Source organism: Simochromis diagramma, unplaced genomic scaffold (assembly GCF_900408965.1).
Source record: "Simochromis diagramma unplaced genomic scaffold, fSimDia1.1 OVJJ01000753.1, whole genome shotgun sequence".
NCBI classification, from domain to species: Eukaryota; Metazoa; Chordata; class Actinopteri; order Cichliformes; family Cichlidae; genus Simochromis; species Simochromis diagramma.
In genome coordinates, this window is record NW_024387523.1 from 5762569 (window position 1) to 5781767 (window position 19199).

Consider the following 19199-nt stretch of genomic DNA (forward strand, 5'->3'; position numbering starts at 1 on the left):
TGGTCATATCGCCCTGCTCTACCAGTGGACTAGTCAACCTCCGGACTCAGAGCAGACTGAAATTCTTTGGCTTTGCAAAAATCTATGTCTAATATTAAAAGTTGTTTGATCTGAGACATGTAAGAGTGCAGAAAATAAGAAGTCAAGAATGGGGCAAATGCTTTTTCACAACACTTTCTGTGCCTGAGAGATTCACCCCTACAGTGCGTGGATGCACCTTGTGATCACTGAATGTGAATGCTGTTTGTTCCAGAGATGAGATCATTTGTACCTTGTGAACTTGCAGGTCAGTTCAAAGGCAGAGTTGGCTGCTGTAAATTGGCAGTGTTGTGCTGAATTCATGAAAGGACAAACAGATGGCTCATTTCTGTTTGGTTTTCTACTAATTCCATATTATTATGTTCGCCAGTTGTTATCATAGTTTGAATATTTATGTGGACACATTTCATATATCAGAACCTGGTTATTACAGTGACTCTGATATTATACAAATCACTGTGATGAATAAAAAGTAAAATAGTGTCATTCAAGCAGAATTTTCATATGTTTGAATATTGAGGTTATTTGTGCTTTATAACCACACAAACACATACAAGTTGCTATACATGCCATATTATACTGTCATTCATTACACATTTGAAATCTAAACAATTAATGCCTCTAACATAACCTACTTAAATAAACTTACTAATAACCTGCTGTAAATGTGCGTTTTAAATATGATTCTTAAAACGTCTCAGTGCTGGGGAGCTTCTGTGTCTGGTCAGTTTCTCAGTACAGTTCAGTATTTTCTAAAAATCTTTATCACGCTGACAGCAGTAATTGCTATCCTGATGTATCGACGAGGTTTCGGTTGAATGTTCGGGCCATTGTCACGTTGTCACCTTCCATCCATCTGTCCCTTCGCTGAATGCGTGACGGTGGCAGTCAGACCACATAACCGTCTCTCCAAAGCCATCTTGTCACAGCTGGCTGATGTGAACTCATCAAACGCCTCGGCTGTCGGTGCAGCAGCACCACTGGGCACTTACACTGCCGTGGTAGAGCTGGATCATTGGGGTTATGCTATTTCTGGAAGCATCGCTGGTCCTCTTGGCTCCTGAGAGCACTCTGTCTGTCTGTCTGTTTCTGTGTGTGGCGGGGGAAGCTGCCATTATTGAAAGCTCTCTGATTTTTTTTTATTTTATTTTTTATTTTTTACCTGCTTTTAAAAGTTAATAAACATATTAACTTTGATGCTATTTACATACAGAAAGCAGTGGTTGTTGAAATAATTTTTTTTCTTTTTAAATTTCCCTTTTGTGTAATTTGTGAAAATAATTAATTATTTGAGTGGGCCTCGAAGGTGACCACTAACACTAGCAGACATTTGAGACATTTAAGTTTTCTACTTTGCTTTTTATAACTTCATCATGCTGTGTCAGATATTCTGATATATTTAAACATTATTTCACCCTGTGGTCTATTTTTTCTCTTTAAATTTTTCCTTTATCTGCTTTTATCTTATTTTCCTTTTGTGTGTAAACAGGTCTTTTTTTTTTTTTTTTTTTTTTTTTTTTTTTTTTTTTTTTTTTTTTTAACCTAAAGAAATGTGGCTGCATTTTTTCCTGTGGACAATAAAACCTAGTGAGCTGTGTTATTTTTGAGCATGGTATGCTTTTTCTGAGTTACTTTAGGTTGCATAGCAACACATTTGCTCTCCAACTTCATTGCCACCTCCTAAAGGCCCCTCTAGTGAATGTAGACCCTCAGGCATGTTCGGCTTTCTGGCATTATTAGTGCAACACAGATGTAATTACGCCTCCAAACCTCTGCTTTTCTGCCATGCTGCATATGTGCTGAGCATTCATCTTTTGTATCATATCGAATGTTTGGGCTAAAGCCGAAACCAAACAAAATGCATGCTGTGTCTGTTTCCTGATGGACAGAAATAGTAGTTTTCTTTATAACAACACTGCTGTTAGCTCAGAATCAGATCAGATACAAATGAGAGACAGACAGTTGGCTTTGCTCTGCTGGCCATTATGTCATCCAGCATATGCTGATCATAGATTATCCACTTCCATGATACATGTTAGCTGATGAGCAGCAAAAAAAGGAAATGCAAAAAATTTCAAAGACATCAGGTTAAATGAGTGATGTCATTAAACAGACCGCTGATGCTTTCTCTGCGAAAAATAAAACATTAAAAGTCTTTTTTTTTTTTTTCTCAAAAAGGAAACGAAATAGCCACAGTAACTTTTTTCACTTGCAGTTATTATTTTCATGTTTTGCTTTTTAATGGAGTAGGAAAGATCCTAAGTCTTCCTTAAAGAAATAAAATGACAGTGGTGTGCACCTCTTGACAGTTTTTGCACTGCTGCTCCCGTTCAGACCGATGTGCGCATCTGTGAGAACAAACATCAACTTCTGTGTCAAACTAATGTGACTTCCATGTTGAGGATCATCACTGCGATGGTGATTGTATCAAAGCACCAGATCACGAGCATGACGAGGAACCTGCTTTCAACCATCAGCTTTTGAGCTGCCATATTAAAAAGCCATTGTTTAGAAAATGTCTTCAGCTGCGTCTTTTTTCTAATTGATTCTAGCTGGGGACACAAATCCACTTTGGGGTTGCATCAGGAAGGACATCCGGGGTAAAACTCCAAATCAAACATGTGAAGCTACCCGCTGTGGTGACCACAGGTTAAGGGAGCAGCTCAAAGTAGGTTTTATTTGGTACAACGAGTCTATCAATTATCGCTCTGGACTCTCAATTTAACACTGAAAGATTTGGATGTCTGAGCTCTGGAAGCACATCTGGTGACCTGCAGGTAGATGGCTTATGTTTTATTCACAGCTTTCCATAGACAAAGTCTATACACAACAATCCAAACCAGCGCACATCCTCTTTTTCTTTGTCACATATAATCAGCATGCTCTGAATTAAAACACCTTGCTCTGCTTGCCAACATAATCTTTGGCTGCTGTACACAACTGAAGATTTTAAAGAATGAGAGAAATGAAAGGGAACATTACCACAAATTTTGGATATAATATTAACAGAAACTTGCTCTGTCAAAAAACAAAAAGTCAATATTTGTGGAATGATTCACCTAAATTTAACTGTTGATATTCATATTCATCATGTTCATAGGGCCACTGCACCAGATCCTTACCTCCTGCAAATACATACTAATAATAGGACTTAGTTGAAAATGTTTTCTAGATAGTGGAAGTTTTAAAATAAAATATCTAAAAAGACTCCTTCCTTCATCCCTTGAAATACCCTTAAATGTGGCATCATTTTCATCAAAAAGTGGAACATGTTTGATTTTTAATTAGATGAAATCACCCAATTTAAGTTTAAGAGTCAGTGTTTTGACATGTGCAAGTACATGTGGCAGAAAGAGACTTCCACTGAGTGCATAAATGGCATAAATCACTTTATGATTTCACTTGATATTATCGAGCATGCTTGCTCTCATGCTAAAACAGACTGGTCATGTTGAATTCACCACTTATACAGGAAAAATGTCAACCATGATATTGTGGTATGAGGATTTCTGTCACAAGGTAATGTAGAAAAGCCTTAAATAATGCCCTGTAATTACAGTAATGTGTCACAGAGTGTGACAGCGTGAAGGATTTTAGCTGGAAAATAAAATAAAATCCTGTTTCAAGTAAAAGAGTAAGTTGTGATTGTTTGACAGACACAGTGAAGCAGAGATGATATCAGTGATACCATACACTAAGAATCTATTTATAACAAGCATTCAATAGATGACACCCTTCTCCCCGAGAACTTCAGCATAGCTGAATAATTGGAAAACGACTGTGCATTTTCAGGATGAAATTCCTTCCTGTGAATCTCTTTGCCACATCGTCCTCACTGCAACAGCTTTTCAGTGACTCCAGAATAGCTCTGTGTACTGATGCATGGAGACAGATGTGCTGTAGAAGTGTACGCAGAGGACGAGTGTTTGTGAAGCCATTCAATATTAATGAATACAACATTTCCAGCGTGATAAACAACCCAGATTCATTAGCCCTGAGAAGCTTATTACACTGGAAGCGAGAAGCGGTTAGTCTTTTTTCTTTTGTGATGCATTTAGACTCTGATAGGTGACTCATACAGAGATAATTTCAGTAAGTAAGAAATACTCGGTGTGTCTGTGGGAGCACAGAGGAGAACCTTTCTGCTTTGACGAGTTTTTGCAGTTTCTTCTTTTGGCACTCTCGTCTTGGAGCAGGTTGTGTGGATTGCTTGTTTCCAGTAGTCAAGACTGAGGTTATACCACTAGAATTAATGCTAAGTGGTATCGCCACCAACATGCCAGTAAAGTTGTTGTATAAGATGATGAAAGATGAGTCACATTCATTTCTGTTTCTTTATGCGTGCACTTGACATTTTTGGTTTGGTTTGTGAACATAACCTGTGCAAACAGACTTCAAATACTGTCCTCAGTTAATCCAACATGATAACATTTAAAGATGCTGCAAGCCATTTTCTAAAAGTGTGCATTAGAGTGTCTCTAATGCTCAAAAGTAAGCTTTAATGTGGCCTGTAGCCCAAAAGTGATGCTAGGATCCTGCTCGGTGTTTAAAGAAACAAACAAACTGATCTTACTTTTAAAGATTTGCTCTTTCCACAGTGAGTCAGCACAGCTGGAACTAAATAGCTCGGCAATTCAGGAGTCAGTTGTCCGCTCTAGGGTGAAGATACATTCTCTCTTAAACTTATTCCCTCATTCTATGCTTTTAGGTTTAAAGGTCCCTAAAATGCAAAAACAGGTCAATAGTTCAACAGTATTGACTGTTAAGATGGACAATTTCCTAATTTCTTTTTCTTAATCAAACATTAGTTAAAAAGCAGCAAATTGAGCATGAATTGTTGATACAGGCTAAATACACGTCACAATTAACTGCAGCATCTATTTTAAATGCAGCTTTGTTTCATTTTAAATTGTTGCTTCAAAAATCAGATCCAGGTCTGCAACCAATCACAGTCGCGGTGTTCAAAGTTACTTTGATACATCAAGGTGGTGATAAAACGGCAGAGGTGGATTCAATCTGCTGTCAGTCGGCGACTAAATTGGTCAAGTTGACAATTACATGCAATCTGTTTGTGATAATGTGGTGATTAAATGTGCCGTCTACACAGACGTTAACATGGACTGCTTACATTCAGAGTGTAGAAAGAACTTCATATATCTGAATTAGAAATTCCTCCACAAATAGTGACGTAGTTGCTGCAGGGCTGTACCTGCAGAATAGCATAGGTGCCCATAGGTGCCGTCCTGCTTTTACTCCAGTTTGCCATTCATTAATAACTCAGTCAGAGTAGAGATTTAGTTTAAAGAAAGAGAATAAAAATGTCAAATATTATCAGCACGTTTTCATCAAGTGCCTCAAAAAGTAACAATCTGTACATTAAAATATGTGTGAAGTACAGTCCTGATCAAAAGTTTAAGACCGCTTGAGAAATGGCAAAAAATCATATTTCGGATCTTAACAAGGTTCCAAGTAGTTTCAATATGCAACAAGAAGAAATGGGAGTGACACAAATACAAAAAATTTTTGAGCATACAATTTATTGAAAACAACGGTTAAACTGAAACAGGCTGTTTTACAGCTGATCATAAGTTTGCCTTTATAAACCCAAATCTGTGCAAAAATCTGGATTCATTGTCATTTTCTGTCAGGTAGTCACACTGTCATGATGTTCTAATAGCAAAGGCAAAAAAACGTTTCCTCTTTGAATGTTGTCGGGTTGTTGAACTGCATAAGCGAGGTCTCTCGCAGCGCGCCATCACTGCTGAGGTGGGACGCAGTAAGACAGTCATTCGGAATTTCTTAAATGATCCTGAGGGTTATGGCACAAAAAGGTCAAGTGGAAGACCAAACAAATTTCACCAGTACCGAGCTGGAGGATCCAGTTGGCTGTCCGTCAAGACGCTGGACGATCCTTGACCCAAATTAAGGCCGTTATTGGTGCCGACTGCAGCGCCATAATCATCAGACTGAGACTGAAAGGCTTCAAAAACAGAAAACGTCTTCAAAGGCCTTGTCTCCTTGAACAACGGAGCTTCAGGAGGTGCAGGGGTGTCAAACGGCCGCACGCTTAGTCCAGATGTTGCAACATACCTCATGACTGAGAGGGTCCCTCGTCTGTGTGGTAACAACTGGATTTTTCAACGGAACAATGCTACAGTACACAATGCCAGCAGGAAAAGGCATTTCTTCCAGGAGAATAACATCACTCTTTTGGACCAATCTGTGTGTTCCCCTGATCTAAATTCAGTTGAGAACCTTTTGGGATGGATGGCAAGGGAAGTTTACAAAAATAGACAACAGTTGCAGACAGTAGATGCCCTTCATGCAGCCGTCTTCACCACTTGGAGAAATGTTCCCACTCATGGAAACGCTTGCATCAAGCATGCCACAGTGAATTTTTGAAGTGATCAACAATAACGGTGGAGCTACTCATTACTGAGTTCATGTTTGGGACTTTTTTTGAGGTGTGGTCCTAAACTTTTGATGAGCTGTAAAACAGCCTGTTTCAGTCTAACCGTTGTTTTCAATAAATTGCATGCTCAAATAATATTTTGTCTCATTCACATTTCTTCCTGTTTTATGTTGAAGCTCTACTTTGAACCTTGTAAAGATCCAACCATGCAAACTATGATTTTTTTGCCATTTTTCATCTGGTCTTAAACTTTTGATTGGGGCTGTATTACAGTGGGCGTAATTTCAGTTTATATACACCCAAATTGGAAATTATAGTAACGTGACGGTTGATTGTATGATTATTTTTATTAATGTCATGTCTCACTGTGCATCCACAGGTTATGTCCCAAGCAGAGGGCCAACAGAAGAACCTTGTCCAGTCCATCGACTCCCTGCCCACCAAAGGGCCGCTCTCCTGTCTGGATCAGGACCTGCTCCTGCTCAAAGCTACGTCGGCTGCCACACTGAGCTGCCTGGGCGAGTGCCTGAACATCCTCCAACAGACTCAGAGCCGCAGCCAGGTTCCACCTCAGTCCCAGGTCTCCCAGCGCAACCACGCCTCCCAAGGAGCACCCTCCGGTGAGTCCGCCACGGGTCCCGTTCCAGTGCTTCTGCTGGAGCCCCCGACCCCTTCATGCCCCACATCCCCCTTGTCTTTTCAGTCTCCATCTCCCGAACCCAGCGGCAAGGCCCAGCTGTGTCAGCTAGACTGCGCCTCTTGTCCCTGCCTGATGGGTGCCATGAACTTAAAGCTTTCCAGCAATTGTTGTTGAATGTTGCATTTGTGTGTTAAATTGTTGTCTTTTCTCATAAGCGTTGTTCTGTATCGCTTCCATTCATTTTTATGTCTTCTTCAATGTCCTCAGTTGCATTGAAATGCCAGCAGTCCTCAGAATGGTCGTGCCAAGTAAACGCATGAAGGAGCGCGTATGGCAATGATTTTAACAGAAAGTATTGTTTACAGAGCTGGTGCAGACGTTTCAGATTGTCACCCTATATGCATGTGAGGGGAAAAAATCAGGGTGTATGTGTGAATGAAACCTTATACTATGCACTTCAACATCTCAAAGGTTCAAGTCTTTGCCAAAGGAATCCACACTGGTGCCTATATTGTTAGACCTCTGCCATGTTTAACCCTCTTTGTGCCAGATCATAATGGATCCAATAAAGTTGTTTCTATTTAAAACCGTTTACAGACTGAGGGTGGTTATATGGGTATATAATAATAAAAATAAATAAATAAAATAAAATAAAAATACCAACGGAAAGGATAAAGGAGGATGAAGGATGAAGGAAATTGAAGTCCATCAAATGTAGGAGTCTAATCCTATTTTCCAAGCAAAGAGGAATATTTGTAATCTATTTATACTTTCTGGGTTTCTATAAAACAATAGCATGATAAAGGTTTTCTCCAGGAGAGGAGAGGGGTTGATGTAAAGTAATACTCCTCTAAAAACCTGTTGAGTACCAAACAGTCGTTGCCCCTAGGATTGGGGGAAAAAAAGAACAACAAGTGGCAGTGGCAGATGTATTCTGTTTGCAGTCACAGCAGGATGGATCACACCAACTATTCATAAGCTAGGGCACAATCTGGGGATACACTTCTGTCGACAAATCAACAGTTCCTTCCTATTATTGGCAATTGGCTGCTAATAAGCCACTAAAAATACATCTGTGTTGAAATATTGCCTTGGAGGTACTGCATTTGGCAGTTTATTGGTAAAAGAAATATTACTGGAAATAAAAATAAGTAAAATTATGCTGTAGACGTGTTTGGGGAGGGTTTATGCTGTTTTGTAAGACTAAAGATTTAAATCGCAGACAATTAGCATGAATTAGTTTTTCTTTGAAAGGTTGCTTGTGGTAAACCGAAGGTGTGTTTAGAAAGAACGCGAGTTTAAGTTGACCGCTGGGCCTTTAGAGGAGTTCATAGTGGCTACATTTATGTGTAAAATGATCTCTCAGAGCAGGAAGCTCTCACACTGAAGGAGTAGAGTGCTGTCCAATACAGCTCTTGCTAGTAATGACTAGAGGCTTTAACTGCTTTAGCACAAGCGAGAGGGATGTGAAGCAGACAGGCTGAGATGATATTCATTCCTGCTTTTAGAAAAAAAAATAAAAAATCCATAAACTGAATGTGGATACTGAAGAGTTGAATATTTTTAGCTTCTAGGGATTTTGAAATCTGCTGTAACTGCTGTAAATCTGAACCGCTTTCCTCCTGCGAGCAAACTGTAACATTTTCCGATCCATCATTTACGCCCTGTGGATTATTCATCGGAGTGTTTGAGCCATAAAGTTGTTTTCCCACTTGTACCTGTAACTTTGGGAAGGTCGTTTGGGTTTGGATCGCATCCTGAATCTTCCAGTCCTCACAGTTTGTTGGTCTTCTTTTTGCGCCAGCATTCACCTTGCCCTGTACCTGTTCGTCAGACAGGGGGTGGTGTGGAGTGGGACCACCGGGCCGCAAGTACAGACCTCTTTCCTTCCGCATCCTGGCTGATAAGTCCCGCGGGGGTCCAGCTGCTCCCTGCTTCCGGCATGTACCCGCCACACCTCAGTGAGGAGTTCGTTTTTGTTTTTGTTAGGATCCTCGGTCGTTAGCATAGCTTGGCTCTCAAGCATGGATGGCTACCTGAGTATCTTGTTAAAAAGCAGCTGATAAAGGGAGTGGCTGGCTGGTTGAATGGTATTGTTATGCCCACAGACGAAAGCATTGCCACTGCATGGGCAAGATAACTCTTGCAGAGAGCCAAGCATGAGGTTGGACTGAGTTTGGCTGGCACGTTTGTCCCTCCAGGCTCCCGTACTTTTAAACCAAACCAAAGCAACTTGCTTTTGAGTCACAAACCCAACATAAACCTGCCAGTCACACACCAGACAGCATTATTATCGGCTGATATCACAGAGGATCTTTGCTGCTTGCTCTAGCTCTTTCTGGATCCCCTCCTTTCTGCTGCTCAGTCAGTGTCATAAAGAGCTTGAAGCCCCACCCACCCTACTCCTCTTTCCCCTGCACACAAGCAGCATTTTCCTTTAAGGAACTGAAAATCCATAAAGGAAATTTCCAAACCTTTGCAAACCAGTCCCCTTCAAGCTTAGCAAAGAATTTAGTAAAGAAAAACACCAGTCCATCTAAATATAAGTGAGAGCTGAAAGTCTTATTTAAAAGAGGTGAAAGGGGGAACTTGTAGGGGGAAATTCTGATGTGACAACATCATCGGGAAGTCTGAATTGATGTCACGGCCCAGAAATGGAAGATAAAGCCATTGGAAACATCTTCTGCATGAATGTTTGTGTCGCCACTGTTTGATCTCTGATAACACACCTGCATGCCTCTCTCCAATGGCCCGCGACATGCCCCAGCTCACCGAGTAGCTCTGCTTCTGGTGCTTCATTGTGACATCTTGGAGAAAGTATTTAATTGTAAAAACCCATTAATGAAGAAAAAAAACACAAAACTTCAGAAGTTTTAAATGAATAATTAATTACGTTAAAATTGAATTCTGATAAAAGCCATCGCCATCTTCAATAACCTTTTCAAAAAGTGCACACACAAAAACACTCAATTTCACTTTATTCACAGCTTAATAACAAATCTTGCCCTCAGGCAGAGCTGGCTGCCTTTATGTCTCCGGTTTACAGGAGCCCAGTATCACTGGAGGTAGTTTCTTCACACTTACAGGTTCCTGCCAGTCAAACTGTTCAGTTGACCAAAGCAGAACCTGGCCTGGGGGCTATTTCAGCACTTTTTCCAGAGACAGACCCTCTGGGCCCAGCAGAATGCCAACCTGTATCAGCACAGTTAGCTTCTCACTAATGGATATCAAAGAGCAGCCTCTTGGTGCATTAGATATTTAACCTAATTTTAGTGCAGAGAGTGGATATGAGAAGGATCTCTGGTGTTGCACCATTAACAGTACTTTGAAATGGGATCCATTTCTCTGCTGTGTATTAGCAGCTTTTAACAATTGAATCACGCAGCTTAAAAATTGATCATTTTTATTTTACTGATAAAGACACTTAGGCCTTCATCAAATACTGGGTTGATCGAGGACTGCATTGGAAGCCCTTCAAAAGTAGCGACTCTATTTAAAGTCTGAGGATGTAGTTTGGACGTTTCGGCACACATCCAGTGAGGAGTCTCGTTGTGATCTAACCTTTGACTCCTGTCGTGATTTTGAGGACTTTTCACCTGCATCTGCGCCAGCTGTTTAAAATAAAACCCTGCTTTATTTTTCCATTTACGTTGAGAAGTTGATTCGACCTTGATCTAACCCAGCTTCTAGGTGTGAGTACCATAGACGTGCAGATAAACAAACTGCAGTAAATAAATGTAAATCCACCCTGTAGGAGCGCGGCATCTTTTGTTGCCTGCTGACACGTCTGGTAAATAAGTGGACCGAACATTCTCAGAGTTGACTTTGAGTTTTATCTCCATGAAAAAAACCCAAACCATAAAAAAAACCTACAAGTTCACAAATTAATTAAAGGATTCAGGCCAGAGTAAATGAAGTGTAGGTGAGAAAATGTCCTGTTTAATCAGCTGTTTCACTTCAGTTTTTCTGCCTTTCCCCCTGCTTCTTAGATAAAAATACCTAAGGTGTCATTAATGCTGAAAATAAATAAGGAACACGTTGCCTTGTGAGCTCCTAACTTGTTCACATTAGCTCAGAAACGAATATTTTGAGAGACTGAAATGAGCCTTGTTATATTTTACTGCCTTCATTTTGTTTGTTGGTGCAGGTTTGGCTTCTGCTTTTGGTTTACCTGCAAGTCTTTTTCATGTACTCCAGTTTGGGAACCACTAAATTATTTTGCTTCGGAAAGCAGGATTTGATTAAATTACAATGAAGCAGGTGCTGATGTAACATTTAAAGACGATGCATGAAAATACTGATTTTAAATCAAATCAGCGCTCATTTAATCTCAAGCATCCATGTTGTACTTATTTGTGTACAATGTGTGCAGGTGTGGCTTTTTAATTAAAGTTTCTTAACATTTTGAACGAGTTAGAAAATCCCTAAAAATGGGTCAGTTCTGACAACGCTGACATTTAACAACTGCACCTTCAACAAAAGATCCTTGAGTTGGATGATCATCTCTGACAGCAAAAGCCCAGAAGGTGAAGACAGTAAAGGTTGAGCATTTTTGGGTATGATTTATTATTAAATGCACAATCGCTGCAGTAAGTGGAAAGAAATTGGTTGATTGATTTCTTTTCTTCTTCTTTATTGAGCCTTTGATCTTTTTGGGACGGGAATCAAATTTAATCTCCATTCTAGTCGCTTCTGTATGTTTGATCATGTGAATCAATACAAGGCAGGCTATAACACTGAACAAATATTAAATTCGCGTAGATTCATGCAAGGACACACATGCACACACCTTCCTGGTTCACTTCCATCAGTCACACACACACCTTTATATTGAATGTCACATATATATATAAAAAGGAGAGGCTAATCTTGGTTTTCACCCTGATCCCTCTTTGATTCTTTCAACAACAATAACTTGTCGTTTTTCAGATGGTGCTCCTGTGTGGACTGTACCAAAGTCGCCCTCGGGGGAGCAACTGAAGAACGGGGGTCTGACTCCTTTGCAGTCAACCGAGCCCTCCCCGGCCCTCAGGAAAAGGATTCTGCCCCATGGTGCTGAGGTGAGAAACATCACGTCACGCTGTCAATTATCGCGTCAGTATTCGGCCCGTCTCTCTGACCCTTCTAGCTTGGCTTGGATGCTAAAGGGCTGCACAAACAGTCTGTATGATTTCTAACTGCAGCGTGTTTCATCCAGATCACTGTACAGCTGCTTGTTGATAGGATTTGGTTGGATGGGTACAAAGAAATTCAATTTACATTTGCTCCTTTGGCCCTAAAGTTCAGGCTTATCATGCAAAGTGAATTTTAGTGTATTTTTTCGTCCTTTCCTGCATATTGCATTTATTGGATTGTGTGCGTGTAGCTATGAGCAGGAAGCACAGTGAGCATGGCATACAGCAAAGGTCACTTCCTGTAATTAAACTGTAAAAAAAAAAAATACATCTACAGGGTATCATATTCCACTGCTATGCTCTGCTTCATGTTCCTGAATCACATTCAGTTTTATTGCAAAGTTATGAGGAGTTTGACCTGGATAACAGAGACACTAGAAAAAGAAAGCAAAGGCAGGTACTGCGAGTTAAGAAGCTTGTGTGAAATTTTGTTAATTTTATTGAAAGTGTGAACAGGTTTTGGTTTTTTTGTATTGAAAGAAATGAAAAGAAAGCAGCAGAGTGCAGGGATGTGCAAACTACTAGCATGGAGGGCACGGAAAATATATCTGTAACACTTGGAGTCATGTGGTTAACTTTATGCTAAAATAATGTGCAGTGTCAGTGGAGCAGGTGCCTTGATATGGTGTGAACAGATTTAAAAGATGGATATAGATTTCTCACGTGACATTGTGCGCACATTACTCAAGAAATGTCCAACATAATGGATGTGATACAACCACTTATTGGTTGGGAAAAATGTGTTTTCCGAGAGTGGCTGGCAGTGATTCCTGGAGGTTTCTGGCTCTTGTTGGTTGAAATAGGATGCAAAAAACAGATAATGCACCACAAACCTCCTAATAATTGCTTTGAATGCTAGCATATTCCCACAGTTGCATGTATTTTTTTAATGTAAACACTCCATCAATTACTAAGACTGTACCAATATCCTAAAGTGGTCACAAGGAAATTTTTGCCAACCAGTTGGGGAACACTGGTTCCCCAACTGGTTTAGGCCTATGTGACTCAGGCTCAGCAGCCACTTGCAACCACTCAGGGAATACTAATTGTTCTCCCACAACTGGTGGTTGCCAGAAGGTTTTAGACCAGTCTCTAGTGGTCAGTTCTGGTCTGTTTCATATCTGTTAGGGTCTGCTCAGACTCTGATGTAAGTAGTTAATGTGCATTTCTGTGTATTTGCAGCGCTACAGATTAGGAGTTTATCACCAACAGATTTTCTGTAATTTCTGACTTGAAGCCTTTTAATCTCAAACTTGTAGCAAACTTGTTGCAGACTAACTCAGTTTTGATGCCATTTTATTGCTGTGTTGATGCACAAAAGTTGCTTTGAAGACCGTCTCTGCAAACCTGGTCCATGTGTTTGAAACAACCATTTCAAAGGCAACGAGATAACAAGTTCATTGCACAAGGTTGCAGGTATTTTGGTCCTGCCATGGTCACAAACTGTTGTTGAGGTAATTGGCGACCGCTAAAGTGACCGTAGCGTTGTCTATGATGTGAGTAAACTCTTTCCTGATGACTATATGGTCTCCATTGCTAGTTTCGTGTCTTATTCAAAACAACATCATGTTTATTTTGTAAATTGCGGTTGCCAATAGAGTCAAAAAGAAGGATAAAACAGAGTTTGGCCTACCTGTTGCTTGACCTTTAATATTTAATGGTGATGATGCAGTGCAACCTCATGTGTTAACTAGCTGAGCTTTTTTTCTTTATCTTAGCCATGTTGACCTATCAAATTATGAAGCCAGTTTTAATTCTGCAAACACTTAAGTTAATTTTAAGGGGATATTTGATTGATTTCCTTTTTTTTTTTCTCCAAGTTTCTTTTTATAAGCTTTTCTTTATTGAACTTGAATAAATAAAGACAAAGCTTATGTAGACAAAAACACTCTGTGGCATTAAATATGCAACAAAGTCTCAAGTGGTTGATGTCAGGCCTTCTTGAAGTTGCCAAAAGATGCATTTTTTTTCATGTTCATTGTTATGAAAACTTTGCCTTTTAGTGCTTTGTAAGCTGAAATTACTTGCTGTGGTGATGAGAGATACAAATACAAAATATACTTAAGCTGAAACTCAGGGGCCAGTGGCCTCACTTGAGAATTTCTGCCACACTCTATCGTGTTTGCTCTTCCTGGCTGGAAGGGGGAGCACTCCACTCATCTGACAATTTTAAAAGAAGTGCTGTCAAATAAGTGGGTCACACAGTGTACTGAGCCAATCCCTGGAGGAATGTGTGTCTGGACCAACCTGTTTCAGTACCAAGAAATGGAGGGGGCAGGGGGCAGGTGACTGTGACGTAAATGCAGTGAGAGTCTGGTGGAGAGAAAGAGGGGACACTGGAGTGAGATATTAGCGCATCAGTTTCTGTAATTTAGTTAAAACATTGACTTTTAACAACAAGTTCCACCCAAAATAAATCATTTTAATTTGCTTATATTTGCTGTGAACCCCTTAATGTTTTATTTATGCAAATTTTTTTATTATCACTAAAGTTAAAGCAACAAGTTCCACTGGTAGTTACGAGAATGACCATAGACAAAAGCAAAAGCTGTTTTCCCCATTTTCTCTTCATTGATTTCATTTTAAATTCCTTGTAATGCCATTCGTGGAATGTCAGAATGTTTCTCTTGCACACCCACAAACTACACCCTTTTTGGCTCCTACCTCAAAGCACACTGTGTGCTGTTGATCTTACATGCTGCACAATAATGTTTAATATTTAGTATTTACTGTCCTATTCCCATATATCATTGTGATGTTGTTTATTCTATTACTCTTGTTCTCTTCTGCTTGTTTTCTTTTTTCTTTCTCAACAGGTGATCCAGGTGATCGATATATGCATTTTTTCTTTTTTCTGCCCATTCTGTTGTTTTTTGGTTTTTGCCCTTCTCCCCCGTCCCTCTTCTCAGCTGTTTCTCTTTCCCTCTTTCTTTCTCCCCTTCTTTCCCCCAGTCAAGTCTGTCCCGTATTCAGCAAGTGAAAATAAAATAAACAATAAAAGGTGAATCAAATGGACCATTATGGCAAGGCTGGGATGGTCAATTTGGTAAAGTAAATCCGTTGGGCATCTTTCTTTGCCTTTAGACAATAATTCTGATGGCAAAAGAGCCAAACGGGACAGGCAAAAAAAAAAAAAAAAAAAAAGTTTCTCTTGCGCTGGAATGTCCAGGGACCCCCACATTGGGAGCAAAGTTTTCAAAAAACCGAAAGAACAAGATCGCGAATACAAGCGGCAGAAATGGGCTTCCTCCGAAGGGTGGCTGGTCTCTCCCTTAGAGACAGGGTGAGAAGTTCCGCCATTCGGGAGGGGCTCAGAGTAGAGCCGCTGCTCCTCCACATCGAAAGGAGTCAGTGGAGGTGGTTCGGGCACCTGACAAGGATGCCTCCTGGGCACCTCCTGGGTGAGGTTTTCCGGGCATGTCCCACCGGGAGGAGGTCCCGAGGCAGACCCAGTACACCCTGGAGAGATTATATCTCTCAGCTGGCCTGGAAACGCCTTGGTGTTCCCCCAGATAAGCTGGAGGAGGTGGCTGGGGAGAGGGAGGTCTGGGCTTCTCTGCTTGGGCTGCTGCCCCCGGGACCCGGCCCCGGATAAGCGGAAGAAAATGGATGGATGTGTAGTTGTAGGTTTACAATTATGGAAGTAGAAATCTGCTAAAATGCTTCTTAAACCAGCCTTTATTTTATTCGGTGCACTTTGCAAGCACCAGTTCGGACTCTGTTTTTCCTTCAGAGATGCTTTAATTATTCGTGGCACAGATTTGACAAAGTGCTGATCAATATTGATATGATAGCATCACACAGTTGCTGCAGATTGGTGGGCTTACATCAGTAATGCAAATCTCCTGTTCTACCACACCACAGAGGTGCTTTATTGGTCTTATGTCTGGTGACAAGTTCAAGAAGGCAGTTTGAGATGATTTGAGCTTCGTGACATGATGTGTTGTGCTGCTGGGAGCAACTGTAAGAAGATCAGAATCCAGATGGTTTTAATTTCCATTGCAAATAGTAAAATTAACACACAACTAAAACACATTCGATGATCTTTTGTGCTGTGTTTATTACCCACTGGACAGCCTGTTTATTCACTGCATACCACACTGTTACACAGCAAACCAGGATGCTTTCTGTGGTGGAGTGATACAAGGCCACCAGCAGTTTCCCATCCACGGTGGTCATAAAGGGATGAGCATGGTCAGCAAGAACACTTAGGCAAGCTGTGAAATTTAAACAATGCTCAATTAGTACTAATATCACCACTGGCAGCTTGAACTGTTTATTTAATTTAGGTGAGGTCTGTGCAAATTGTAGTCTCGGTTTCTTGTTATTAGCTGACAGGAGTAACACCTGGTGTCGTCTTCTGTTGCTGTAGCTCATCTGTTTTATGGGTGTGCACTGAGAGATGCTTACCTTGGTTGTAAATAGTGTTAATATTGTTGACTATTAATTTTTGTGATAGTTTTTTCCTGACAAAAACAAGACGATAACCAAATAAGAACTAATGCACTTGGACAGAAGCTATGATGAAATGGATTGACACGAATAAAAACACGATGAAAATGTTTTGGAGAAACGAGATCCATTCAGTATGAATTAAGTTGTCTGGGGAGGCGGGACGAGTTTGGAAGTGATCCAATTAGAAGTAATCTCCTTGTGCAGCAAGGTGAGACGCGGACAATTTGATGTCCAGGGAGTAAGATAAGAGCATACATATGGATATGGACACATTTTGCACTTACTGTCAAGAAAAATAAGCAACTTTCGCTAGTCTTTACACTGTCTATATGCCAACCATGCCAGGTGTACCTAATAAACTGACCGACGTGTTTACATGAGCTTCTTGTAATCATAAATCATAAATCACTTTTCTTTAACACCGTTGTCACGAGTCACATGAATCTTTGGCGCTGTCATCTTTTTATTCAAACTTAGTGGAATAATGTAACCCTCACCTACACATAAGAAGATGAAGATTAATGGATGGAGTGTCGTCTCAGCAGCTTTCAATTCTGCTCATGCTCACAAATATCCTTTTCATCAAATGCTAGACTTTTATCATTACCTGTCAGAAGTGTGTGTTGCTTGTTAAATACTTGTCAGATCTTGTAATGGCCTGACATTCATTTCAGCGAAACCACAAAACAAATAATGGAAGGCTTTGTGGAAAATTTTAGCCTCTGTGTAAATGTTCAATCAGCTTCCTGCTTTTACGCCACGAGGGACGAACTGTGCCTGGAGCGGTCTGATCTGCAGCCACAGAATTATAATCTGTCATGTTAATGATCATTTTCTATTGACATACGAGTGTGAAATGGGTATTACAGTGTTGCAGTGTCAAACCATTTACAGTCCAGCTGTTCAAAACACTTCACGTCGAACAATTATAAGCAGAGAAGCGAGGGCAGGTCGTAATAGTGATTTGGCCCCTTTTAAGACAGCATTATGGCAGTTATGATTCAGTCTGCTATCTCCATTGACTTCCCTGCCTCTGCCGGTATGTTTCTGCCAACTTAAGTAAGGCGTACCATCCTTCACTGATGGATAATGGCAAGCTATTAGGGATATCATAAAAATGACAGTGACTGTATTTTCATGGAGCTGGATAAGGCACACGTTGTCCTGCTCGTAGCCTCGTTAATGATACGATGAATTATCGGCACTCATTCCAGATGCATACAAATGTGCAAAAGTCTTGAGCTACCAGTGATTTCTTTATATTTTCTAGGTGTAGTGATTTATTGAAACATGTGCAAACATGTATGGAAATACAGCATGTGAGACCACAAACAGAGTTTGTACAATTCTAGCATCTGTCTCATAATTTAAAATGGTCTTCAGAAATAGTTCTCCAGACTTCTTGAAGGACATTCAAACATCTTCTTTGGATGTCGGCTGCCTTTTGTTCTGTTCTCTGTCGAGATGATCCCCCATTGCTTCAATAATGTTGAGGTCTGGGATAATCAGGGCAATCCGTGACTGATAGTGTTGCGTTTTCTATCCAGGTACGCTTTGGTGCATTGGCAGTGTGGTTTGGATCATTCTCATGCTGAAGAGTGAAGTTGTTTTCAAAGTCGCTTTAATAATTCCATCAATAGTGACAAGATCTTGAATACTGGCTGAAATGCAGACCCCAAACATTGATAGAGCCTCAACCATGCTTTATAGATGACTGTGTTACCACTCTTCTATACATATTGAAACACCTTGAACCAAAAATTTCAAACGTGGATTCATTAATACTCAATAAGACCTGTTGCCGCTGGTTTTCAGCACAGTTCTTGTGTATTTTAGCATACAACAGGCTTTTTTCCTTGTTTCCTTTCCTTAAGAATGGCTTCTTGACAGCCATCCTTCCACTGAGACCATTTCCGCTGAGGGTTCAGTGAACAGTAGATGGATTAACTGAATGCCAGATGGATCTCTCAGGTCCTGTGTCAGGTCTTTGCTGGATTCTTTCTCTTTTTTTTAATAACGTGACTTTCAGACACCGTTCACCTGCTGTAGTTTTTTTTTTAGGTCACCTCTTCTTTTGTCTTTCACTTGTCAAGTTTTCTCAGTAAGGATAGACTGCACACCGTTACAAGATATGCCCACTTCTGACTAATAGAGCTTACATGTGATATACTGTTCAGCACTAAAACTGCTAACTTAAAGTATACAGAACATGGGTGTATACCCGTAGTGTCGTGTTTGCTGTAAAAGTGCCCTGTCATGTGTGATGTCAGTAGTTATCACAAAGACTAGATGTCATTTTTAAAGGAAAAGTAGAGCTCTAAATTTGGAAACATGCTTTTGACTTTTACCACTCTGTGTCTCTGCTCTGTAATATTTCACGCTCTCCTGCAGCCTGTTTCTCAGCACTGCCCTGCAGCTTGATCCAGATTTCATTAGAGCCTTTAAAGATGCTCTGGCTGCCGTTTGAAGGCGCAGGGCA

The 19199-nt window shown here is 40.4% G+C and overlaps 1 protein-coding gene across 2 annotated transcripts in view; it reads left to right on the forward strand.

Moving 5' to 3' along the window:
- Nucleotides 1-19199, forward strand: part of LOC120726889 (oxysterol-binding protein-related protein 10) — a 97717-nt gene that overhangs the window by 55883 nt on the left and 22635 nt on the right. For both annotated transcript variants that reach the window (XM_040020909.1, XM_040020908.1), the window contains exons 6-7: nt 6831-7071; nt 12021-12151. In XM_040020909.1, coding sequence (XP_039876843.1) covers nt 6831-7071; nt 12021-12151 — 372 coding nt within the window. The remainder of the gene's footprint in view (nt 1-6830; nt 7072-12020; nt 12152-19199) is intronic.